General features: G+C 48.6%; 1 protein-coding gene across 11 annotated transcripts in view; it reads left to right on the forward strand.

The window, feature by feature from the left end:
• Positions 1 to 26,087, forward strand: part of AKAP13 (A-kinase anchoring protein 13) — a 1,375,395-nt gene that overhangs the window by 1,249,888 nt on the left and 99,420 nt on the right. For all 11 annotated transcript variants that reach the window (XM_086958098.1, XM_086958099.1, XM_086958104.1 and 8 more), the window contains 4 exons: positions 3,221 to 3,402; positions 3,507 to 3,589; positions 21,058 to 21,240; positions 22,372 to 22,530. In XM_086958098.1, coding sequence (XP_086814224.1) covers positions 3,221 to 3,402; positions 3,507 to 3,589; positions 21,058 to 21,240; positions 22,372 to 22,530 — 607 coding nt within the window. The remainder of the gene's footprint in view (positions 1 to 3,220; positions 3,403 to 3,506; positions 3,590 to 21,057; positions 21,241 to 22,371; positions 22,531 to 26,087) is intronic.

Below are 26,087 nucleotides of genomic sequence, written 5' to 3' on the forward strand. Positions count from 1 at the left end.
TTTTGAGGGAGAGAATGCAATTTCGGTTAAGTTCTTTAGGTTTGGGGAAGTTTTTTAATGAACGGTCCCACATTTTGATAAGCAAGGTAGTAGAGGCAGTGGAGGAGAATGATAAAGGTAGCAGAGTAGTGATAAGACCAGTTCATCTCGATTGGATCACTGCAGTGAATTGTGGCAGGATTAGCAATGAAGAGGTCAAGCATACAACCTTTGCTGTGGGTGGGGAGAGAGGAACGCTGCTTCAGGTTTTGTAGTTGAATGAAAAAGTCTGCACTTGTTTTTATTGCCCTAGTTGTGTTTAAATCACCGAGATAAGTGTTGTTCACTGAGCGCTCTTGCGAAAAAGCAGTGTATTCATCTGTTTGGGACTCCTAATCAGCTTTGAGGTTGGTAGGCGAAAAAATGTGTGCAAGAGGTGATCGTATGTGGGAAAGATCCGAATCACAACTTTGAGACATTCAGCGGTGAACAATGGTAATGCTGGGACTTGAGCAATTCGGTGGTCTTTATACAATGAAATCTCACTCAGCACCAAGTTTTGACAACCTATCCTTACAAATGATCATGTAGATTGTAGGAACTATGAAGTCTAATATGGGGTTCAAGAAATCGTGAAGTGAAGGGAAGGATACACAGGTCATTAGAATTTGTAATATCCACAACATCAGTGAGGCGAGCATTTTGCAGAACTTTGGTTAGGAAGCATTCTTGTGATTATAAAGGCGATTTGGTAGTCGGAGAGTGTGTAGGGGTTGAGTATAATGGACAAGTGTGAATGAGGTTAACAGAGGGAGGTCTAGTATTATGAGTTGGCCACAGGAGCAAGTTGTCAGGTGGAACCGGGTTGTCAGGTGGAACCGGCTTCCTAAAAGGCAAATGATGATGCTACAGGGCAGAAGGAACGAGGGAGGAAGACCGAGGTTAAGAATAATACTGTAAATTCAGTATTGTTGGACTAGTTGCCAAGGACTGGTGCTGCAAGGGAAGCGAGAACCTGACGCCGGTTGAACACAATTCACAAAAAAAGTGTGATTGTTGCAAGTGCTAGAGAATGGAGGGAAAAGTATACCATAGAACTAAAGAGAGGGAATAAGAAGAGGAGCCGGTTAAAGATAATCTGTGTGAGGACTGAGCTACAGAAAACGAAGGAGCAAGAGATAAGAGGTCGAAAACGAAAGTCTTTTGCTTAGTAACAAAATGGCTGGTTGTTTGCGATAGGAATACAAGATGCATCTTAGACCATCCTCCTCTCTTCTCCTCTCTTTTGACTTGTTGCTCTTATAGCTAGAGAAAGAGAATGCTATCTGACCCCACTGTTAATGGAAATGGGTATGCCCTTTGGGAGCACACTTACTAAATTCTGGAGGTTTCCCTAGGAAGCTATTATAAGTGTCACTTTTAAGTCTGAAATCCGGCCAGCCATGACGTTAATACTGGGTTAGTGGATAATCATCCTTAAGATCCGTAGTTTACCTGTACAATGGAGAGATCCGAGAGTGACAGCACTTCCACCAGATGTGAGTCCTTCTAGCCCATGCTCCTCTTATCCCAAAGCTCGGTGCCATCCACAAGGTCAGCTACAGGTAAGAAACTGAGAAAACCAGCAAACCTCTTCTTGGTTGACAGTTTGTTGACCAGACAATTGAAAGGTTCAAACATATTATATTACACTGTGGCAAGATGGACTTAAAATGTACCCTATATTGAAACGTGGTGCTTTGGGAGCAATGATGGATTCAACCCTGATCTGTGACTGGGGTGAGTGTCTGAAAAGTTTCAGCACTCCATCCATCATCTCCTTGCGTTTGCTTTGTTCGCCCTAAGTTGGCAGGGTATGCCCAAAAGTGGGTCCTTTGCTCACTTTGCCACTGGATTCAAGCTACGCTGGCTGAAAAGGTGTGTTACCCCGAAACTGGTCCCAGGATGATAGTTTCAGGTCCAGGGTAGTCCTAGCCTGGCAGTTCGGGCTGGACTGTTCCCAGGAGGCACAGGGTCAAAACTGATTTGCATAGGGCTGGGTCTGAATTGGGGTGGCGAAGTGAGCTAAAGAATGTTGAAGGATTCATCCCAGATCTGTGACTGGGGTGAGTGTCTGAAAAGTTTCAGCTCTCCGTCCATCATCTCCTTGTGTTTGTTTTGTTTGCCCTAACTTGGCAGGGTAAACCCAGATGTGGGTCCCTTGATCACTTTGCCACTGTATTCAAGCTCGCCTGGCTGATGAAGGGTGTTACCCATAAACTGGTCCCAGGGTGCTTGTTTCCGGTCCAGGAAGACCTAGCCTTGCAGTTCAGGCTGGACTGTTCCCATGAGGCAGGGAATCAAAACTGATTTGCATATGGCTGGATCTGAACTGGGGTGGAAAAGTGAGCTAAAGAACGATGATGGATTCAAACAAGATCTGTGACGGGGGTTGAGTGTCTGAAACGTTTCCGCGTTCCGTCCACGATGATGGCTTCAACCCAGATATGTGACTGGGGGTGAGTGTCTGAGAAATTTCCGCGTTCCGTCCATCATCTCCTTGTGTTTTCTCTCCTCTAGTTAGTCATGTGTAATGCCCAGTGGTGTGTATAGTTATGAAGATTTCCCAGACTTTCCTCCATGAGTCAAACTGTTGTCATATTAAAATGTGGATCTGTAGAATTTAAATAGCATCTTTTAACTAAATCATTTCACGAGGCTTATTCCAAAAAGGTTGATTGAACGTGATCTAGGCTTCACTGGTTACGTTGTTCCCTCATTTCCTCATTTCTTGGGAGGCGTGATTTGTAAATATTACTGTACATAGTGTCCAAAGTGAATTTAATATCCCTATCACAAACGACCTGTCCTTTTGTGAGTCCTCAAAAATCAGTCTTTATTAAGGAATGTAAGTTCTAAGTACCCTCTATAGACATATATTCTTGAATATTGTTAGTAGTCGCAGATTGTGTTCAATGTTATCTTTAAATAGTTCGTTTTAGCTCTGACAAAAATATACTTATAACTGATTTTGCAGTCGGACATACTGCAAAGTGTATTAGAGCTCTATGTACCTATTAATGTAATGTGGAATAGATTGTTACCCCTAGTACAGTGCTAGCAGTTGTATAGTGATTGGATTTGGTACTCTTTTTTGCCTTCCTTCATGTTACGTAATGTATGATCACTTGGGTTTTATAAATGGTTGATTCTGAACTATTGAATTAATTGTACGGGAAATAACTTCTACTGTCTGTTATAGGAGCATAGATCAACCGTAATTTCTTTGAAGAGGCTGATAGTAAGAGATGTCGCTCATGAAGAGAAAGGACTGTTTCTCATTAGCATGGGAGAAAAAGATCCAGAGATGGTGGAAGTGCACTCAAGTTCAAAGGAGGAACGAAACAGCTGGATTCAAGCTATACAGGACACTATCACAACAATGTAAGTGAGCTGTTCTATTGCAAAATAATCAAACACCTATCATCCAGTTACAAAATAAGCGTAAAATATTGCAGAAGCAAAACGTGTGTGTTTCTGTCTCCAAGGGGAAAAGATGAAGATGAAGGAATCCCTAGTGAGTCTGAAGAAGAAAGGAGAATTTTGGACACCAAATCCAAAGAATTGAAACGTAAGCAGAACATATTAACACGTTAAACATCTGAGTGGCATTGCAAAGGGCATGTGTTAGATCTGTTTCATGTCAGTGTTTACCTATGGATAGAGTTTGGTGGATGGGATACTTGGTCACAAACGTGCCTGGTATCCTGACTGCGGTTTCGCAAGTACCAAATGCTGAAATGCACTTGTTATTCAGTGCATGGGGCATCTGCCTCTTTCCTGACTTAGTATTTTGTCACACCAAACTATAAATAAGGGGCTTATTTATTTAATGGAGCTTTTAGTGTATATGCAAACAAGACATAGACTAGAGGGCTGGTTTAAATTGTGATATATGGTTTGTAATAAAACTCCAACCCCTTAACAGAGTACCAGCTTTCCTCATTTAGAAATGTCCATCAGCCCTGCAGACATCGCTAGTCATTGGGAGAACCACTGTTGTGGCGGTTCCTTTCAATATGTTAAAAGTCTGACAGATGGTACAGTCAAATTAATATGCGTTTAACGTGCTTCTAGTTTTTTTTATAGCAAACTCCCAGAGCAGGAGTTTGTTTTTGAAAAAACAAATGACTCCCAAACCTGGACGTTTTCTCCCATGGTCTGGGAGTCATTTCACTGACCATTACAGCCAGGTTCACCCGATGGTGAGGGATAGTTAAACTGCCCATTTGAACATCCACGTCCAGTCGGGCAAATCATAAAAACTCAGACGCCCGGAGTACGGCTGCGTTGAAATACTGAAAGTCCGCCTGCCTGTAAGTCAGGTAGGCTGACAGAGGGTTTGGCAGTTCTCAGTCACAGGAGCAATAGAGTACCCTTTTTGCAACATTCTAAATTAGGCACTAGGTTTCATGATGTGCATTGTAAGAAGTAGCAAACGCAACAAGATGATGGACGGAGCGCTGAAACCTTTCCACCACTCACCCCCAGTCATACATCTGGGTCTAATCCATTGTTCTTTTCCTCACGAGGCCACCTCAGTTTGGACCCAGAAATTTGCAAATCAGTCTTGACCCCTGCCTGTTCCTCTTGGGAACAGGACAGCCCGAACTGCCAAGCCAGAGTCCAGGCTGATTTGCATATGGTTTGGTCTAAACTGCAATGGTGTTGGTTGCAAAATTACGATGGATTAAACCCTGATCTATGACTGGGGTTCAAAGTTTGACAATGTTCAACATTCCGTTCATCATCTTTTTGTGTTGCATTTTCACCTTACGTCCGAAGGGAATGCCCAGACGTCCTGTGATCGCTATGCAATCGGTTTCAAGCTAGCCTGGATGATATGGAGCGATGCCCCGAAACTGATCCCAGGATGCTTGTTTTCCGGTCCAGGGAGTTCCTGGCCTGGTAGTTTGGGCTGAACTTTATCCTTGGGGAACCGGGTCAAGACTGATGTGCATATAGCTGGGTCCAAACTAGAATAGCGTGGCGAGCAAAATAACGATGGATTAAACCCAGATTGTGACTGGCGGTGAGTGTTTAAAAATGTCCATCATCTTTTTGTGTTGTATTGTAATAAGTAGATTGATTTTTAGGATATTTCGTGTTAATCAGTGTCTTCAACAACTGAATGTTTAATTATTGAGTGGTCTTACAAATGCCGGACATTTGGCCTGAAATAATTGAACTTGTTTTTGTAACAGCTCCATGCGGTCTGTTGTGATGAAATTGAATATTGTTTGAGATTAAATATATTTTTAAGGAGGCGCGGAGTAGATTACAAAATGATTGTGGAGTGAGCTGTAGTTTAGTATTCTGTACAGAGCATTGAGCACATGTATATATATAAGAGGGAGGCAAGTAAAGCAGTCAGTCTGCATATATCATCTTCGATAGAGACAGACATTGTATTGTATTGTATTAATATTTATACCGCGCAGCTGTCACCCTACGGGTATCCTGGCGCCAGAAGGAATATTCAGATGGAAAAGAACAATACAGCGAAGTTTGTGTCACAACGTTAGATGAGCCTTTGGTCGAACTTTAGGTTTTGGCAAAGAGCCATGTCTTTAGACTCTTTCTAAATTCCAGCAGGCTGTCAATCAGTCTAATCTTTTGAGGCAGCGCGTTCCACAACCTTGATGCTGAGGTGCTGAAAGCTCTACCACCTAGCCTTGACTTCCTAATCCTGGTGGTTGCTGCCAGCCCCAAGCTAGAGGAGCGCAGTGACCTAGCAGGTTTGTACCAGGTAATCCTTTCCTGTAATGGAATAGGTCCCGTGTTGTGTAGTGCTCTATGAACAATACAGAGAGACGTAAAAGCAACTCTGCTCCCAATTGGCAACCAGTGTAGTTCTCTGAGTGCCAATGTTGTAGAAGAGCTACGGGGTCTGTTTAGAGCTAGCTTGGCCGCCATAGATTGGACTCTCTGGAGCCCCTGTAAGATGTAAAAGGGGGCTCCCTGGTATAGAGAGTTACAGTAGTCCAATCTTGCCATGTTCACACTTCTGACCACCAGTGATCTGGTCGCATCGGGTAGAAGAGGCAAGATCTTTCTAAGTGCTCTCAGTAGGCCGCAGCAAACACTGATGGTTTTGTTTGTCTGTGAGGTCAATTGGAGATCGTCATCCAACATAACTCCCAGGTTCCGCACGGTCTTTACTGGGATACAGGGCTCTGTTCCCGGTGCGAGCCTGATCTCACAGGATGGCTGCTGGCTCATTTTCGGTGTTTGGCAATAGACTACCTCAGTCTTCCCCTCATTGAATTGAATGGAATTTATTTTCAGCCACTTGGCGACCTTACTCATACAATTCTGGAAGGTCTCCATGGTCACTGCCTGCTTTCCCTCTAAGGAGAACACCAATTGGGTGTCATCGGCGTAGTTAACCAGATCAATCCCAAATGACTTTATCATAGAGATCAGAGGCTGTACATATAAATTAAAAAGAATCGGGCTAATCGAGGAGCCCCGTGGTACTCCGTGACCAACCCGGGACTTAGGAGAGGTGAAAGGGGCCAGGGTCACTACCTGCTGTCTCCCCATCCGATAGGATTGGAGCCATTTTAGAGCTCTGCCCTTCACGCCCAGTCTCTCCAGTCTGTGCACCAGGACTGCATGGCTGATCTGAAAGAAACACGTTAGTGTTAGATTCCTTACCTTAGAATATCCCCAGGCGTCAGTCTGGATCCGGAAACTTTTGCGTAGCAGTACCCCTGCGCGTCGGTAGGCGTCGTCTGCAGGCGTCCCCTGCGGCTCCGCGTCCGTCGTCGGCGTCGTGCGCCGTGATGACGTCGCTGGAGTACATAGACGCCGCCTCCGCGCGCTGACGTCAGTTCTTCTTTTTTCCGCGCCAGTGGACGCAGATCTGAAGAGCAGTACTCCGGTCTTTGACCAAGTTTTTCGATTGTTTTTTCTCTTATTGTGCCTGATAGGATGCCTGGGTTCAAGAATTGCGATGACTGTGAGCGCACGATGTCGGTCACGGATCATCACCGCCTCTGTCTCCGGTGTCTGGGCCCCGACCACGACGTGGACTCCTGTGTCGACTGCCGGGCCCTCACCAACAAGGCTAGGCGGGAGCGGTCCCGCAAGCTACTGGAGCTCCGGGTGTCGGCCCCACGTCGGGACCGGGAGCGGTCCCGGTCCGGCCGGAGGTCGAGAGAGCGTTCGAGGGAGCGGTCGCGGAGCCGCGCCGAGCGTTCCGGAAGTCGACACCACTCGTCAGGCTCGTCAGGTAGGAAGCACAAGAAGTCGGGGCGTCGTCATCGTACCCCCGACTCCCCCCGACGCTCGCGCGATGCGGCCGGGGGCTCGGGTGACCCCAACCCCGCGGCTCCGCGAGAGTCGCCGGCGCGGCCTGCCTCATACCCTCCGGTCCCTGGGCATGGCGCGACGCCTGAGGAGATCGAGGCGTTCCTCGTGGCCATGAGGGCGCTCGCTTCTCCGACGGGGCCTACGGTGCCTTCGGGCCCAGTGCTACCGTCTAGGGGCCCTGGCGGTTCGGGTGTCCCTGCCTCGGCGCCGTCGGGTGCTCCGGCCCCGGCGCCGCCGACGGCTCCGACCCCGGCGCCGCAAGGGCCTTCGGGATCGGCGCCGGCTGGTCTTCCGGCCTCCCCGGCGCCGTTGCCATCGGGGTTACCCCCGACGCCGCCCCCGCGCGGCGCCGGTTCTCCAGTGCCGGCTCCGGCCGGCGTTGGGGTTCCGGCGCCGGCTCCGGGCGGCGCCGTCCCCTTACCTTCTCCGACGCCGGACGCGGCGCCGGGCGGGCGTCACTCGACGCCGGTCCCGGCGCCGATGGGGCCCATGAACCCCGAGGAGCCGGTCTTCATCATTGACTCCGAATACGGAGAGGATGAGGAGTACGGTGAAGGTTGGGAGGGGTCCGAGGACCCTCTGTCACGCGAGTGCCAGTATGACCCGGACTGGACAGGTGACTTGGGGGATGCCAGTGGTTTGGACGACTCTCCTAACCCTGGTTTGATCTCTCCTCCTTCCGTGGCATCGGTGGAGGGAGCTGCCTATTCTGTGGTGCTGATGAGGGCTGCCAAGGCCTTACACCTTGAGCTCCCCGTCGCGGCCGTGAGGCCTAACATCCTCACCGAGGTCTTCAAACCGCAGTCATGCCCACAGGAGCCACTGCTGCCGTTTAATGAAGCCTTGTCAGACGTTCTGTTGGGCACGTGGTCCAGGCCCGCTTCAGGTGCGCCTGTTGATCGGAACGTGGCCAGGCGCCACCGTCCTTGTCCGGACGACCCCAAGTACCTGTCTACCCACCCCACTCCTGAGAGTCTGGTGATCCAGGCTTCGACCTCCCAGTCCGCATTCCCGTCGGCCCCGCCCGACCGGGAATCCAAGAGGTATGACCAGTTTGGCAAAAAGGTCTTCTCGTCCATTAGTTTGGGCCTGCGGTCTTGCAACACCGCTTGCCTCTTGGGCCGCTACACCCACTCTGTGTGGGATACGGTCGCGGAACTGCTGCCAGAATGCCCCATGGAGGTGCGGGCAAAACTCGGTCAAGCTGTGGCTGAGGGCCGGGATGCAGCGAAGTATTCAATACGGTGTGGTCTTGATACGACCGACTCGCTGGGCAGAGCTATGTCAACGACGGTGGCGATTCGTTGCCACGCCTGGCTGAGATCCGCCAATTTTCCGGCTGATGTCCAGAATACTTTGATGGACATGCCGTTTGATGGCTGTCACCTGTTCGGTGACAAGGCGGACCACGCGCTGGAACGCTTCAAGGACTCCAGGGTCACGGCCAAGTCCTTGGGTCTCTCGACCCAGCGTCAGCAAACGGGTTCGTTTCGTCCCTTTCGTGGCCAAGGAAGGGGCGCCCCCACACGTGCTGCCAGCCACGCGCCGCAACAATCCTTCCAACGCGGTGGCGGCCGTGGAAACCGCCGTGGTGGCGGTCGGGGACAACGGCGGGGTCAGACCACACCTTCCCCCGCAGCATCTACCCCAAAATCCTCCTAGTCCATGCTTTCGGCCCCATGTGACGCCAGTGGGTGGCAGGGTTCGCCATCACCACGCTCACTGGCGCACGATCACTTCGGACAGGTGGGTGCTGCAAATCGTCCGAAGGGGCTACTCCCTCCCCTTCGAGACCTCTCCTCCAGCCATGCCACCGCAGAACCACCGTGTGTCGGGGGACCACTTGACACTTCTGCAGGAGGAAGTTACGGCCCTCTTGGCCAAGGGGGCCATCGAGCGCGTTCCTGGGCCAGAAGTAGGGCGTGGTTGCTATTCCCACTACTTTCTGGTGCCCAAGAAGGACAAGGGGGGCCTACGTCCTATCTTGGATCTAAGGAACGTCAACGGCTTCCTCAGGAAGGAGAAGTTCAAGATGTTGACGTTAGCTCAGGTCTTGGCTGCTCTAGACCCACAAGACTGGATGGTAGCGTTGGACTTGCAGGACGCCTATTTTCACATCCCCGTCCTGCCGGCCCACCGGCGTTACCTGCGGTTCACGGTAGGCCTGGAGCACTTTCAGCTTATCGTGCTCCCCCTCGGCCTTACCAGCGCCCCACGGGTGTTCACAAAGGTGATGGCGGTGGTCGCAGCCCATCTGCGCAGGTTGGGGGTTTCAGTCTTCCCCTACCTAGACGATTGGTTGTTGAAGGCGGGCTCGCCCCAAACAGTCGTCCACCACCTTCAGATGACGGCAGACCTCTTGCACGACCTGGGGTTCTCCATCAACGTGCCGAAATCACACCTGTGTCCCTCTCAAAAGCTCCTTTTCATCGGAGCGGTTCTGGACTCGGCGCAGTTTCGGGTTTATCCTCCGGAACGGCGGGTTCGGGATATTCAGGCTTTGATTCCCATCTTTCAGCCGCTATCCCGAGTCTCGGTCAGGTTGACGCTTCGGCTGCTGGGACTGATGGCTTCCTGCATCCTTCTGGTGCATCACGCCAGGTGGCGGATGCGGGCTCTGCAGTGGGACCTGAAGTTTCAGTGGGCCCAGCATCAGGGCAACTTGTCCGACCACGTCTTGATCTCGGAGGGCACTGCGAGACAACTGCAGTGGTGGCTTACGGACCGCGATTGGGTCAGGGGCAAGTCCCTCTCCCTTCCCCAACCGGAGCACGTTGTCGTGACGGACGCGTCCCTCCAGGGCTGGGGTGGCCACTTGGGAGAGGCAGAGATCAGAGGCATCTGGTCTCCGGCGGAGTCCCGGCTCCATATCAATCTGTTGGAGCTGCGGGCGATTCGTCTGGCACTGAAGGCATTCCTCCCCTTTGTCAACGGGAGTGTAGTGCAGGTGTTCACCGACAACACCACCGCCATGTGGTACTGCAACAAACAGGGCGGAGTGGGGTCGTGGACCCTTTGCCAGGAGGCTCTGCGCCTCTGGCAATGGCTGGAACGTCAGGGCGTGACTCTGACGGTTCAACACCTGGCAGGTTCTCTGAACGCCAGGGCGGACGAACTCAGCCGTCGGTGCTCGATGGATCACGAATGGCGTCTGAACTCGGACGTGGCGCAAGGCATCTTTCTGCAATGGGGAGAGCCTTGGTTAGATCTATTCGCCACAGAAGAGAACGCGCAATGTCATCAGTTCCGCGCGTTGGAGTTTCCAAGACGGCACTCGCACGGCGACGCCTTTCGGCGCGAGTGGAGTTGCGGTCTGTTATACGCCTTTCCGCCTATACCACTTCTGCCCAGAGTGCTGAAGAAGATCAGGCGCGACCGGGCCCAAGTTATCCTTGTGGCTCCGGACTGGGCTCGAAGGTACTGGTATCCGGAGCTACTCAGCATGTCAGTCGGTCCCCCGATCCGCCTGCCCCTTCAGGAGGACCTTCTGTCGCAGCAGCAGGGGACGGTCCTCCACCCGAACCTGTCCAGTCTCCACCTCCATGCTTGGAGATTGAGCGGCGGCAGTTGAGGCCATTTGACTTGCCTCCTGAAGTCTGTGATGTTATTCTGGCAGCCAGGCGTCCCTCCACTAAGTCGGTATACGCCTGGAACAGATTTGTGGCATGGTGCACAGCAAAGGCTGTGGACCCTCTTTCTGCCCCTCTTTCGGAGGTTCTTCTGTTTCTTCTTTCTCTTGCCCAGCAGGGCTCTGCTCTGGGCACTATCAAGGGCTACCTTTCTGCCCTTTCAGCCTTTTTGAGGCTTCCTGATCAGCCTTCTTTGTTCAAATCCCCGATTGTAACTCGATTCTTGAAAGGCATCACTCACATGTTTCCACCTGTTCCGTTTGTGATGCCTCAGTGGGATTTGAACCTGGTTCTAACTTTCCTGATGTGTGCTCCCTTTGAGCCCCTTCATTCTTGCCCTCTCCGTCTCCTGACTTTAAAGACGGCTTTCCTGGTTGCCATCACCTCTGCCAGGAGGGTGAGTGAGCTCCAGGCTCTTTCTGTCCAACCTCCTTTCCTGTCCATTCATCCTGACAAGGTGGTTCTGAGGACTAGACCTTCTTTCCTGCCCAAGGTTGTTTCGGCCTTTCACATCGGGCAGTCCATCACCCTCCCTTCCTTCTTCCCGCCTCCGCATCCTTCAAAGGATGAAGAGCGGCTCCATCGTCTGGACCCAAAACGTGCGCTTTCATTTTACATGGATCGCACACGCCAGTTCCGGGTGGATGACCAACTGTTTGTTGGCTACGTGGGTGCGAAGAAGGGACGGGCGGTTTGTAAACGAACCATCTCTCGATGGGTCGTCCTCTGCATCAAAGCGTGCTACTCTTTGGCTCGGAAGGAGCCTCCTGTTGGGCTGCGGGCCCATTCCACTCGGGCCACGGCGGCTACTACTGCCCTGGGCCGGGGAGTCCCCTTGCAGGACATTTGCCAGGCGGCTACGTGGGCCTCGCTGCACACCTTTGCGAGGCACTACTGCCTGGACAGTCAAGTCCGGAGGGATGGCTTCTTTGGCCGTTCTGTCCTCCAGGACTTTCTGGTGTAGTTTTGTATTGGTTCGCAGACCCACCACCGGGGTTGGTATTGCTGGGGTATGTATTCTAAGGTAAGGAATCTAACACTAACGTGTTTCTTTCAGATGAACAAGTTACTTACCTTCGGTAACGATATATCTGTAAGAAACATTAGTTAGTGTTAGATTCCTTCCCGAACCCACCCATCCTCCCCGTTCTGCGAACTGATACCTAGGGTTAAGGTCATCCCTTTCAGGGCCCTAGTTTTTACATGGCACCAGTGTTGGTTCTCTCATGGCTCTGCGTCTCCTGGCGCGGAAAAGCTGTGTGCAAAGAACTGACGTCAGCGCGCGGAGGCGGCGTCTATGTACTCCAGCGACGTCATCACGACGCCGACGACGGACGCGGAGCCGCAGGGGACGCCTGCAGACGACGCCTACCGACGCGCAGGGGTACTGCTACGCAAAAGTTTCCGGATCCAGACTGACGCCTGGGGATATTCTAAGGTAAGGAATCTAACACTAACTAATGTTTCTTACAGATATATCGTTACCGAAGGTAAGTAACTTGTTCACCGTGTCGAATGCGGCCGACATATCAAACAGTACTAGTACTGAGGAATTGCCACTGTCAGCTCGCATTCGAAGAGTGTCCAACACGGTCGCCAGCGCAGTTTCTGTTTCATGTCCTGGGCGGAAGCCAAACTGGTCCTTGTCCAGTAGGCAATTATCTTCCAAGTAGCCTGACAGGGACCTGCTGACTAATTTTTCTATGATCTTTATCGGATAGGGTAGGAGCGATATAGGTCTGAAGTGTGCTGGGACCGTGGGATCTAGTGACAGCTTTTTGAGCAGGGGGGTGACCACTGCCTGCTTCCATACCTCCGGCACTACGCCTTCCTCCAGAGACTGACCCGTATTCCTTCCAGATCTTATGTGGAAGAGGATCTAACGGGGACCCAGATGACACACTTTGTACCAGGCTGAGGAAAAGCTCCATAGTCAGAGGGGTAAAACTTTCCAAGGACGATGAATTGTGGGCTTTTCCTCCTCCGCCATCTGGTCTGCTATATCCTTATCGCCGTCTCTACCCTCCTCCAACCCCCCACAATTTTGGCGATCTTTTGCTCAAAAAAAGTGGCGATCTCATTGCACAGTTCTTGAGTTGCAACCACTTTGCTGCTTATGCATGCGGGTTGTGAGAGGTCCCTAATGATGTTAGAGTGTTTTAGTGCTATTGGGAGATTGAAGGATGGTGGTGGCATAGAAGAGTGCTTTGGCATTGGCTATAGCCCTTTTATGCTCTGCCTGCTGCGCTTTCAGAAGTTTTTTGTCTAACTCTGAATAGGATTTTCGCCATTTTCTTTCTGCCTGTCGGCATTGATATCGCAGAATTTTCAGCTCCTCATTAAACCAAGGGGCAGATGGCTTTCTTTTATTCTTAACCTTTTTCATGGGGATGTGTCTGTCTAGGGTTTTTAGAATATGGTTGCAGTATTCCTGGTAGTTAAGATCAATTGACTTCTCTGGGTCATAGGGTGTTTCATTTATGAAAGTGGGTTTTGTTTTGTCCGTTGACAGTTTAGCCCAATTTCTCGCCCTCCTATAAGTTACCGGGTCCTTACTTCCGTTCCCTTCAAGTGGTACGGAGATCTGAAAATGAACCAGGGAATGGTCAGTCCAGTACTGAGGTAAGATATCGATCATCTTAGTCTCAGTCCGGTTTGCAAAGATTAGGTCTAGGATATTTCCACCTGAATGCGTTGGTTTTTTGTACTAGCTGTTCAAGGCCCCAGTTGCCGCAGATATCCTGCAGTCCCTATCAGTTTAAGCTGCTCATTTGTCATTATTTTTATTCTCATAATTTATACTATCTGAGGTGCCGCTCGCAGGCATTTTGGTGAGGAAGGTCGCTCTTTTCCTTTGGGGGCATTATTCATCACCGGCGGGACTGCGAGGACCGGCAGCCCGTGCGGCAACGTTCGTGTCTTCTTCCCGCCCCACCTGGGCCTTTAAAGCTGTGCCTCGCGGCCCCTGCTTCGCGGGAGCCGCTCGCAGGCATTTTGGGGAGGAAGGTCGCTCTTTTCCTTTGGGGGCATTATTCATCACCGACGGAACTGCGAGGACCGGCAGCCCGCGCGGCAACATTTGTGTCTTCTTCCCGCCCCTTCCGCCATAATCCCATTGTTTTTTGGTTCGGGACGCGCGCGCCCAGGTCAAGGGCGGGCCCGTTTAAGCCCGTTACAGACCGAGCAGGACCGGACCGGGCCATCTCTCTTGGTCTGTGGCTGTATGCCCCTAAGTTCTGTTTAAAACACATTCAGAGCCCCAGTTGGAGGATTAACCGGGAGTATAGGACGATGGCAACAAGGGAAACCAGAAGTAAAGCCACGCCATCCTCAAATATGGTGACAGGTACTTTGGACAATTTCCTCATCAGAGAAAATTCTGTAATGACCAATGAATTAACGGTATTAGAAAGAAGGCTGTCGGAGGGGATTGAAAGTCTTGGAAGATCCTCTATGGGTTTAATAGCGAACGCTAAAAAACCTGATAAGGGCGAGGATTCTCATATTGCCCTTTTGGACAGTATTGATCAAACAATATCATCCGCTCTACAAGACTTAAGGACTAGTCTATCATTGCCTAGTGACTCTGTATTGGTCATTCCGGATACCGCTTCAATCCAACTCCCTGGTAACACTGTAATGTCTGAAGGGGTGCATGACTCTATCTAGCTCCACCCAGCCACAAGGTGTGAGGAAGGGGGCAGTTCCCAAGAGGAAGCGAGGGGCGCATAAATAGGGGGGCAAAAAGCCGAAATTAGATCTTTGCCCGACCACGACTGAGATTATAGGACCCACAGTGGACCAGGTCCCTTCTCCATTAGCTAATGTTATATCTACTCCACCTACACAAACTCTGACGATAGCACAGCCTGCTGCTTTCCGGTTTGGGGAGGAGCTTTTCGGGGGGGGAGGACAACCTCATTCGTACTCTCAGTGAGACTATGAAATCTTTGTTGGGACCGGTGAAGGCTAAGCTCGATGGTATCGAGCATAGGTTACAAGTACTAGAGGTGGCCACTGGGAGTATTGGGGCTCTGGTGAAAAGCTTAGGGTCTACCCAAACAATTGTGAGGGCCAACGGAAGTGCTCTTCCTCATTTGAATCCTCCCAGTGCAATATCTTCTTGTCCATCCAATCCCCCTATAGTTCCTTCACCCAATCCCCCCACCTCAGCTATTTCTCGCCCCCCCCAAACCCACTTCTGTAATCAATGCCCGCTTACCTACTCCCTGCTCTATTGTAAGTACCCCGGCGCAAGTTACCGCTACTGGCCTAGTACAGAGACCTGTATTGAGTGTCTCGGAGACCTCTAACAGGGCGACTGGGAAAAGGCCGGTCCTGGGTGATCTACCTCCCCAAAATACAAGTAGATCTAACTCCAAAAATGCAGTCAACCTACCACCTGAGGCCGCTCTGCATGTAGTGGTTTTAACTGGGGTACCTGAACTTAGAGACCCGGCACTGGAAAATGTTTCTTCCTTGAAAAACAAAGTGCTGAATTGGCTGAATATCCATAGACCTCTCCACTTTAATATTAAAGCTGAAATAATGATGGTTCGAAGAGTTCTGTGGGCTGGATCCATACCAAAGAAAATAAAGGGGGACTGCATCCTGGTAAATTTCAGGAATCCAGCGACTGTTTCACATGTCTGTAATTGGCTTGTTAGTATGGGGGACACTGTAATTCAGCCAGTCCCCCTGTCTTTTTTTTATCCACCGCTAAATCCTTCATGGGATCCAGGGTTTGACAACGGGTGGACTTGGGTGGGCCCAAAAAGTCATTTTAGAGGGTCCAGGTACAATCCCTATGATATTTCAAGACCCATTGACTACTCCCACATTAACAGGTATAGCTCTCTCGAACAGGTAGACTGACTACTGGGGGAAGCAGGCACCCGGGGCAGTTTTGGGAGATCAGCCTCAACAACCCGGAATAACACTGTGGAATCAGCTACCGAGAGTACAGTTCAGCTGGGGACAGGGGCAGTCGTCATCGGCATCCGGGAAACTCAGCAAGCTACTATGATTGATGACCCAATTACTTCTAGATTTAAAGAACCCCCCCTGCAAACCCAACCCCGCTCCCCTGGTCTAGGTGCAATAAAAAATACTCTCCTGGAACGTCGCAGGTCTTAATAATAAGCTGGCCTGCCGGGACTGGGGTGCATTCATAGATACTGTTGAAATTTGTTTGTTCCAGGAAACGTGGGCACGGGAAGAACAATTCCGTACAGGGTATGCTTCATACTCAGTCCCTGCCAGGTGGGGGGGAAAGGGCAGACCGTCGGGAGGGTTAACGATATGGATTAGATCTGACTTGGGTTGTACGGCCAGGGTTATGAACACGGGATCACAGGATGTGCAATGTGTGATTTTGGAGTGGCGGGATGGGGCGAGACTCTAATTGGTCAACATCTACTCCAGACCTGTGAGCGTTACCTCTGAATCCAGAGCCATTGAGTAGCTTGCCTCCTTCTTGGGGGACATCCCTGAGGGAGTGACATTTGTGATAGGAGGAGATTTAAATTCCAACTTCGAGCCAAGAGGATGATGTATGGAAATTCCCACAACCCGCAGGACCGCCGGTAAGATCGTGGGCGCCTCTGGCATTGCAAATAACCACCCTGACGCTGAATTTTTCAATCAGGGCTTGCAATGGCAGGGTGAAATCGGACATCCCTCCAGCAAATACTTTTAATAAAGTGGGGAGGGAGGCACGCCTCGACTATGTCTTTGTTGAATGTAGCGCCTGGTACAGGGTTATAGATTTTAAAGTGATACATAGGGCAGAGAGCGATCACAATGCACTGGTACTCGACTTTGCCCTTCCCACTGTATCTAGGCGTAGCTCTATATCTGAGGCTGGCCCGGCTAGTAGGGCCCTACTTTCAACTAACAGGCGCAGGGTTAGATGGGATAAGCTGGTTACACATCCAGAACAAGTGGCGGAGCTATACGCTAGGCTAGTACCAGCATTGGTAGCTGCTGTTGCCTTAAAGGAACAGCACCCTTTGCATGTAATTTCTCCAGGGTTGGCAGAACTTAATAGGGAATTATTTGCTAACCAGGCTGAAATCTTAAACCCCCCCTGATCTCGCAGGCCGTAGGGTAGCTAGAAAGCCCAGCTGGTATAATAAGGCCTGCAGATTGGCAAAAAGAGAACTCCTTGAGGAATTGAAGCAAAACAATGACAGGGAATGTATAAAGCATAAGAGGAGAATATATCAGCAATTAATCCATCATGCCAAGACTGAGTGGGGCAATGAAAACTGGGCAAACTTAACATCTGCCCTACTAGTGAAGGATGCTCGCAAGTTCTGGCAAATCATAATTACAGGTTCAGTTGAACGAGCGCTTGCAGTTGCACCCAACATTGCAATAGTGGTGTGGGAAGAGCACTTCCATAGCCTGTACCAGAATGATGACCCAGCAGGGATTTTGCCTATAAGTGACACAGATTTTATCTCTGTCCCTGGACACCCGAGTATGAATTTACTGTAGGGGAGGTCATGACTGCCATTGATAGAATACCAGCTGGCAAAGTCCCGGAATTGGATAAGGTCCCCGGTGACCTTTTTAAACATGAACCTGCGATATGGGCACCTTACCTAACGTTGATGTTTAATGCTATTTTGGAGGGTATGGCGATCCCGGGTACTTGGCTGGGAGCAGAAATAGTCCCTATTTATAAGAAGGGGTCGCCTCTGCTCCCAGCCAGCTACCGGCCGATCAGCCTAATTGATGTTTTGCAGAAGCTTTTTGCGAGGCTGATCTTAAACCGCCTTGAGGGCTGGATGGGGGAGTCGGAAATCTTAAGCCTGTATCAGGCTGGTTTCAGAAAGAACGTTTAGACTACGGACCAGGTTTTCCGACTAACTATGCTTTTTTGGAAAACCGTCAAAATTAAGGGTGGATCACTATACACTGTTTTCGTGGACCTTCGTGCGGCCTTCGATTTGGTTCCACAAAGGAAATTGTGGAGTGTGCTAGCAGATTTAGGCATTCCTACCCCGCTCTTGCACAATTTGATCAGACTCCATACTAATAACTTTGCGCAGGTTAGGTGTGGGAGAGAAGGCAAGTTGTCATCCAGCTTCCGACTTGGCAGAGGGGTGAGGCAGGGTTGCATCTTGGCGCCTACCCTGTTCTGCCTCTATGTCAACGGGGTAATCGCCCACCTGAATGCGGTCTCTAAAAGACGCTCCAAGGTTCGCTGGGGTAGGGGTATCGGCGATTATGTTCGCGGATGATACTCTTTTGCTCTCCAAGACCCCTATCGGTTTCCAGCGGGTCTTGGATGCCTTTGTTGCTTTCTGCTGTGAACGGGGGCTGGAAATCAACACCTCCAAAACGAAATTTATGATCTTTAATCCACCAGAAAAATACAAGAGCAAGTCCTTTGATTGGAGGTGTTAGTCTTGAAAGAGTGCAGACGTTTGAGTACCTGGGTCTCACCCTCAACGAAAATATGACCTGGACCCAACATCAAACAAAATCCCAGTTAAAACTCACTCAAAAGGCAGGGGGCATTATTAAACTTTTAAGTAAAGCTACAGTTAAGCCAATTGGACCACCACTAGAAATTTATAAATTACAGGCACGAGGGGCAGTAACCTATGGTGGCGAACTGTGGGGCTACAATTGCGCCCCCGCGTTTGTCATTACAGAAAACAAGTTTTTAAGGCACTTGGTATCACTGCCACCAAGTACGCCATTGCTGCCTCTAAGGCTCGATCTGGGCTTTAGACCTCTCAATGAGGAATTGGGCCTTAAACTCCTGACTTTCTGGAGGAGACTCTGGGTAACTCCAGAGCTCAAAAATTATAGGGAAGAGCTGGTGGAGGTTCTAAAATTGCCGAATGTGTGGAATCTTTCATGGCTAAAATATATAAGACAGGAATTTGAAAGATTGAGCCTCCTTTTTATGTGGAGTAACCCGGAACAAGCATGCATGAGTATATCACACAAGCAGCTGGCTAATCTGCATTATGAAAAAAATCTATCTGCCCGCCTATCCAACGCTCAATTAGGAACCTTGTCTAACACATTCATAAATACGAAAGACTGTTATAAATTTGAAACTGTCTTGAATGATATTAGCCCTCTTGGTTATAGGAAGCTCTATCTCCAATGGAGATGTGGCTCTTTACCAATCAGAGCCCTTACAAGTGAATGGTCCCCATTTACCCCTAAAAACTGCCCAGGCTGCTCAGAGGAAATAGAAAATGAATTGCATGTTATTTTTTTCTGCCCTGGATACCAGATCCCAAGGAAAAAGTGGATTGTTCCAATTTGTAAGAATTTGGGGATTAGACAATGCTCCGATTCTTTTCGGATATTGAAAACTGATCTTTCTCCGTTAATCGTCTTTGCAGTAACAAAATTCTTAGCAGCAATGTGGATTAAGAGACGTAATTATCTAGTATTGTGGGAGAAGGCATATTTATGTATCCAGTTTTTAGAGAAGTTTACAGTAATGCCTGGGCTCTTTTGACGATCTTGTTTTTAATTGTTCTTATGGATTTTTTATACTCTATAGCGATGTTATTTTCCAATGGAGATGCACTGATTGATGTTTTTAACTCAATGAATTGAATTGAAGTCTGTTAAAGTATATTGTGAATGTAATAGGACTCTTTTATGACATTATTGTCGAAATAAAGATGACAAAGAAATACTATCTGAGTGTGGGTAGGAACCATCTAAAGATGTGTCTGTTCAGTGGTATCCACTCTTTACCAAAAGAATACTGTCTTAAGCTAATACTGTCCAAACGATCCTCATGTAACTATTGACAGAGGGGCCCTGAGGGGAAGCCGGACCACCCGATGCAAGGAATCTAACCCTCCGTGCTCGGTAACTACCCGGAGTTGTCTCCTATGCTAACCTAAATTGGTATTATGAATTGTCTTCTTTTCCGTCTCCCACCAGTTGTTCCTTGAGTTCTAAAAGGTAAGCCAATCATTAAAAGTGGTTTAGGTGTCTAACTATGTATACCTTTGGCCTATATATTATAATGGTGGGTATGTATCTATATATTTACATATTATACTTCCTGGAGGACAGAAAAAGAGAACAATGCTATATATATGTAAATATTTTTAGAATGTTAACCATATCTTAAATAATCCTTTCCAAACTGTGCCCCACCTCCCAAACACACACTTATCCCTCCTTTATCCTACTCACCCAACCAACAGGAGCACATATCCACCACTCCCAATAACAATTTACATTTCCCCCTGCTAAACCACCAAAGCCATTCTATCCATTCTCCACTATACATTTAATGCATGCAATCTTAATGAGCAATTATTTACTTAACACAATTTTCATCACTTATCCCCAGGAAGAAGGGAAAAACTTTTTAATTTACTTTATTAAAAAATTATAATAATAATAAACATTGGGTCCCAGAATAACCTGCTACTGCCGAAAAGCGCTTCAACTAACACTATCAGGAGTAGTAAGCACTGTATGAATACAGTTTACAAAGCCATGTGGCAGAGTGCGTGTTCTCAATGGCAATTTAGACATAAGTTCCACTGATGTGAAAAGTACTGCCATTTCAGTTTTGTTTATCTTGAGACTGAAAACTGAGGTTGCATGGCGTTTAGTGTAGTCCGCGCTACAGAAATGATTGTGTGTGTGAAATTCTAGTAGCCTTTCGGCACGCACTGTGCCTCCATTTTGTGCATGCTTGGACAGTTTACAATTAAGGATGCAATGTGCTTGCGTGAAACGCGGTAAATGTCCCTTGCGCAGTCATATCATCCTGTGAGGTTAATTTGTATCAGTATGCGTATTTCTAACACACCGACACATCGCCAGATGGTTATTATAATAGAAGTCTATATTTCCACTGTCTAAAATTAGAGTTTAGGACGAGTAGGCAAAGAAATTCCAGAAGGTGGCACTGTTGTAACATATATTTTTGATAGTGTTTAATATTCGGGAGCACATTTGTGATGATCATGGCCGTTGTTGGGGAACATGACGGTAGGATCGTTCTTCATTTGCTCCAGAAATGTATAATTATTGCGTTAGTCTGCCCCCAAACACTATAATTAAACTCCTATTCTTTACTTCACAGAGCAACTTCAGCAAAAAGACAAACAGATCTTGACGTTGTTAGATGAAAAAGAAAACATCTTCCGAAACTTGTGCTGTGGCCAGGAAGACAGTTCCCAGGATTTGGTGTCCAGGGCACTGTTTAGGGCCAACTCCGAAGAGGCACTAAAGGGGGAGGAAATAGTGAAAACGGCGATAAAAGAGGGTAAGCAACGTGACATTTTGTCAAAAGGTTCAATAAGGTTGCAGATTTGGGGAAGTTGTGTTTAATATTCTTGACTATTTAAGGCGGAAGAGAAAGGGAGAGTGGGAAAAGATTATGCAAATAAAAAGTTTAATTTGGGAGGAAATTCCTATCTCGGGTTTCAACTCCTGATGGAATAAGTTACTTTCTTAACCAGGAAGGGTTGGCTGCTTGACAGCCAGTCGTATGTCGTTTCATTAAAAAGCCTAGTGGAATTTTTGAAAATCATGTTGATGATAATATATATATTAAAAAAAAGTTAAATATTGTGAGTCAAATTCTGATCCTTACCCTCATGCACACCTACTTTTATCTATATGGACTTTCTAGTTGTTCCGTCAGTGCTGTTTCCACGAATTAGTATAGAAGAAAGGTAGTAACTACTGCGAATTCAGTTATTATAGGCCTGTGCTTCCCCCGACTTTGGACCTGCTACTAATGCGTATGGGCGTAGCATGGCTCATGGAATCTGGACTTAAAACATCCAGGTTGGTTCCTTGTATTCCAGGAGCAGAAGTAGAACACGTGAAGTGTCATATTGTGTTTTTTATCGAACGAGCCTCAGTTTTAAATCACAGGGTGCAAAAAGAACATACATGATCTCAGAATGACTGTTGCTGGAGAAATGGGCACAGATAGCCGATACCCTGATGCCGAACAGCGCGATTCATAAGTAGAATCAAAATATAATCAAAAATGAGTTGCCAAGCACTTTTTCCGGATGAATACCTAGGGGCTACGTGGCGCCAATGCACTGACACCTGCTTCATCAGGTTTCCATCAAGGTGACTCCGTGAAAGTTTTTCGACCACCAAAGGAGTGCTTTTTCTCCAAAGATAGTTACGTTTGTACACTATAACACATTCGAAATAATGTTTTGAAAATGTTTAATTGCATTTCTGAAATTATGTAAATTACAAAAATCACAAGTCCTCTGCCTGATGAAACACCTGTGCTTGAAAAACTAATTTGATTGTTCTTTGAAATGTATCTCACTGTCTTGATGTAAAATTGCCTGTTTCAAAGCAGTCATCTGCTTGTGTTTAACAAGAGAACATGCTGCAAAGTTCAAATGTTGCTATGTTTTTTCAGTTGAAACACTTCAAGATATAGTGACCAGCAATCTGGGCAGCACTGTTGGACATCAGATCAGCAGTTCTACAGAACTTGGAGTGGCGACCCCGGTCTCCCTTCCCAGGAGAGCTGAAACCTTTGGAGGATTCGACAGCCATCAAATGACTTCGCTAAAAAGTATGCTTTCTCCTCTTCTCTTTTTCCTGTGCACTGTGTCCTTTGCCTTCCTAAACCATATTTTTCAAGTGCTTCCTCATTCTGAGCTCCCTCTAGATGCTTATTGTCAGGTTAAGTGTTATGTTATGTTATATGTTGATTTGTATCGCGCTCTGTTAGTCGGGACTGTCCTGGCGCGGTGAGGAAACGGTGTCAGAGTGAGCGAGGAGACAGCTATTCAGAATGTGTGAAGAGGTGGGTTTTTAACAATTTTTTTAAATTGGTCAGATTGGGGGAGTATCTTAGAGCATCAGGAAGGGTGTTCCACATCTGAGCTCCCCGTACCGTCAGAGATTGCCCCCCCCCAGGCGAACTCTCTTAAATCTGGGGACAACCACCTGCCTTCGGGAGGCAGATCGCAGCTGACGGGTCGGTTGGTAAAAGGCAAATCTTTTTGCGAGGTAGGGCGGACAAGGTCCATGCAGGGCTTTATAAACGAGTACCAGAGCCTTAAAACGCACTCTTTGGGCCACTGGAAGCCAGTGTAGCTCGCTCAGTTGCTTACGAACGCTGAGCCTCCTAGGAATGTTATAAAGGAGTCTCACCGTCGTATTCTGGACTACCTGTAGCTTTCTAATCAGAAAGTCAGGCGCCCCGATGTAAAGGGCGTTCGCATAGTCCAGGCGGGAGAGCACGAGTGCTCTGGCTACCGTTTCTTTGGCCACTTGGGGAAGAAGGGGAAAGAATCTTCGAAGGATGGTCAGGGAGCCAAAACAAGTCCCTGCCAGTCTGGAAATCTGGTCACGGAAACATAGATCGGCACCAAACCAGACTCCTAGGTTCTTTGCAATCCCACCATCTCCCTTGGGGCAAGGTGATCCGCTGGGCCAAATGGACTCCCTAAAGTCAGTTGGAAATTGGCCATAGAGCAAGATTTCCGATTTGTCCTCATTGCACTTGAGGCAGGCTCTTGCTAGCCAAGCAAATACAGAGGACAGGCATTGACGGACTCCTGATGTGCAGATATTATCCTTGTTCCAGGTAAAGAGAAGTTGGGTGTCGTCGGCGTATGCCATTATCTTCGCACCCAAGTTCTCTGCCAACAGAGTCAAAGGGGTCAACTAAACATTGAATAAAAGGGGACTCGAGGTCGACCCTTGTAGTACTCCAGTCCCTACCCTGCAGTTAGAAGAGTGGAAGGGGGTAGCCAGATTTGTTGAGACCTGTTTGAAAGGAAAGAACTAATCCACCTAAGGGCCGAGCCCGTAAAGCCAATATCTTCCAGCCTAGACAGAAGCTGGAAGTGGGGCACCGTATCGAATGCGGCAGAGAGGTCCAATAAAATTAGAGCCGCTCTGCCGCCCCTGTCCAGACACTCCCTAATGACCTCTGCCACCTCCACAAGCGCAGTGTCGGTGCTAAAAGAGGTACGGAAGCCCGACTCGGCCGGATGAAATGCCCCAGAGGATTCCACGAACCTCTCCAGCTGCCGAAATGCGGCCTTCTCGCATACTTTGGCAAGGGCCGGGAGAAGGGATATGGGCTGGTAGTTGGATGTAATCAGCGGATCTGCTGTAGGTTTTTTGATCAGAGGGAGGAGTTTGGCTTGTTTCCACTGGGAGGGGACCATTCCTGAAAGTAATGACTCCTTGACCAAAGCAGTAACCATAGGGGCAACTACCTCGGCCACTCCACTCAAGACCCTTGCTGGGCACGGATCTGCTGGGGACCCCGACTTCAGTGCTTTTAGTATAGCCATCACATCCACCTCCTCTACATTTATGAACTTGGACATCTCGGCTTTAACCTCTGTTCCTTGGAATAGTGAAGGCGAGGGTAGTCGATCGTGTAAGAGTTGATCGACTTGCAGAGGAGGGGGCTGGTCAGAGGGTTTGAGACTATCTTGGATTTTTTGTATTTTGTCAATAAAATAGGTGGATAGTTGCTCACACCAATCTGTTGAGATCGGGGCTGACATCTTCTCTGCCACTGGGGCTGTGAAGCTCTTAACAATGGAGAAAAATTCTCGGCTATTATTCTTGGCTTTAAGAATTCTGGCCGCGTAAAATTCCCCTTTGGCCATCTTAATTGCTGCATAGTAATTTTGTTGTGCTATTCGGAGTTCCGTTTTTGCAATGGGGCAATAATTCCTTCTCCATACTCGCTTTCACTCCTTACATCCTAATTTCAAAATCTTTAATTGGTCGGTATACCAGGGGGATGTGGGGATGGCCCTACGCTGCTTTTTCTCTTTACACTCTGGTAGTGATCTAATAGTGGAGTCTATCCAGGATGAAAAATTATCAACAGCATCATTCAGGTTTTGTGCATTCGCTGGGGCAGTGTGCATGAGGGCCTCCGCCAAATCAGGGATATTAATTCTTCTTGGGTGTTCCTCAAGCTGAGGGTTAACCGACACACGAGTGCTGTTAATGTCCCCTGAAAAGTAAACTGGAAAGTGGTGCGACCAAGTGACAGGGAGGGGTGGGTCGGTTAAAATGCTAAAGTTGGAATACACCAGATCTAAACAGTGACCCCCTACATGAGTGGCAGAGCGCACCTGTAGCACCAACTGGCCAAGGTTGCAGATCTCCTCCAGGTCCTTCACTCCGGGAGCTAGGCCCGTGTCCATGTGTAAATTGAAATCTCCCAACATTAAAAAACTCGGGAATCTAAGCGCTCTCTGGATAACAACCTCTTCCAAAGATTTAATAAACGTGCCCAAAGGACCAGGTGGGCGACAAATCAGCAGACCCCCCAAGGTAAATTGAGGGGACAGGGCCAGAGAGAATTCCAAAGCTTCCCCATCCTCAATCCCACCCATACATTCTTTCATCAAAGACCACTTCTCCCTATATATCACAGCTAGACCTCCTCCCCTGCCTATGTTACGGTCCAGTCTAGTGATCTTGAATCCTCTGGGAACAGCCAGTTCAACCACTGGGGCGCAGCTCTCATTCAGCCACGTCTCCGTGATGAAAAGGATATCAAGCCCTTTATCAATGATAAGTTTGTGCACTTCTTCTGAATGCTTCGGTAAGGAGCGGGCATTGATAAGAGCAGCTTGAATAATTAACCCACCAGCTTTGTTGGCCTGGGAAGTGGAGGGGGGATCAGAGCAGTTAAATCGAAAATAACACCCAGGACAAATTCGTGAAATGGAATGTAGAAGTGGCCTTGGTATGGAGCCACTCTGATCATACCCCCATGTGAAAGTCAACTAGTCCTTAGAAAACAGCACCTTCTAATCGCTTCTAATCACAGAGCCAATTCCTCAACTGTTCCCGGTGCTTCAGGAGTTTGCTGGGCCGTCGACATTGCCGCACTAGGTCTGGGACTTTTGAGAGCAATGCCATGCATTTGCAGCCTTTTACCTGGCTGCCGCTAGTGCGCTGTGGGATTCCAAAGTTCTGCATTGGCCTCCTGTTTGGTTACTGACTCTGCTCCATCTATGCCCCTTGAACCTGCCTTGGTTTAAGCACCGACTTCTATTCCTTCTCCAAAATCTGTAATGATCCCTTCACCATCAAGGCTGATACTGATGCCAAAGCGCCAGCAGTCAAGCCCCTACCAACTTC

Source organism: Lissotriton vulgaris, chromosome 2_1 (assembly GCF_964263255.1).
Source record: "Lissotriton vulgaris chromosome 2_1, aLisVul1.2, whole genome shotgun sequence".
Lineage (NCBI taxonomy): Eukaryota > Metazoa > Chordata > Amphibia > Caudata > Salamandridae > Lissotriton > Lissotriton vulgaris.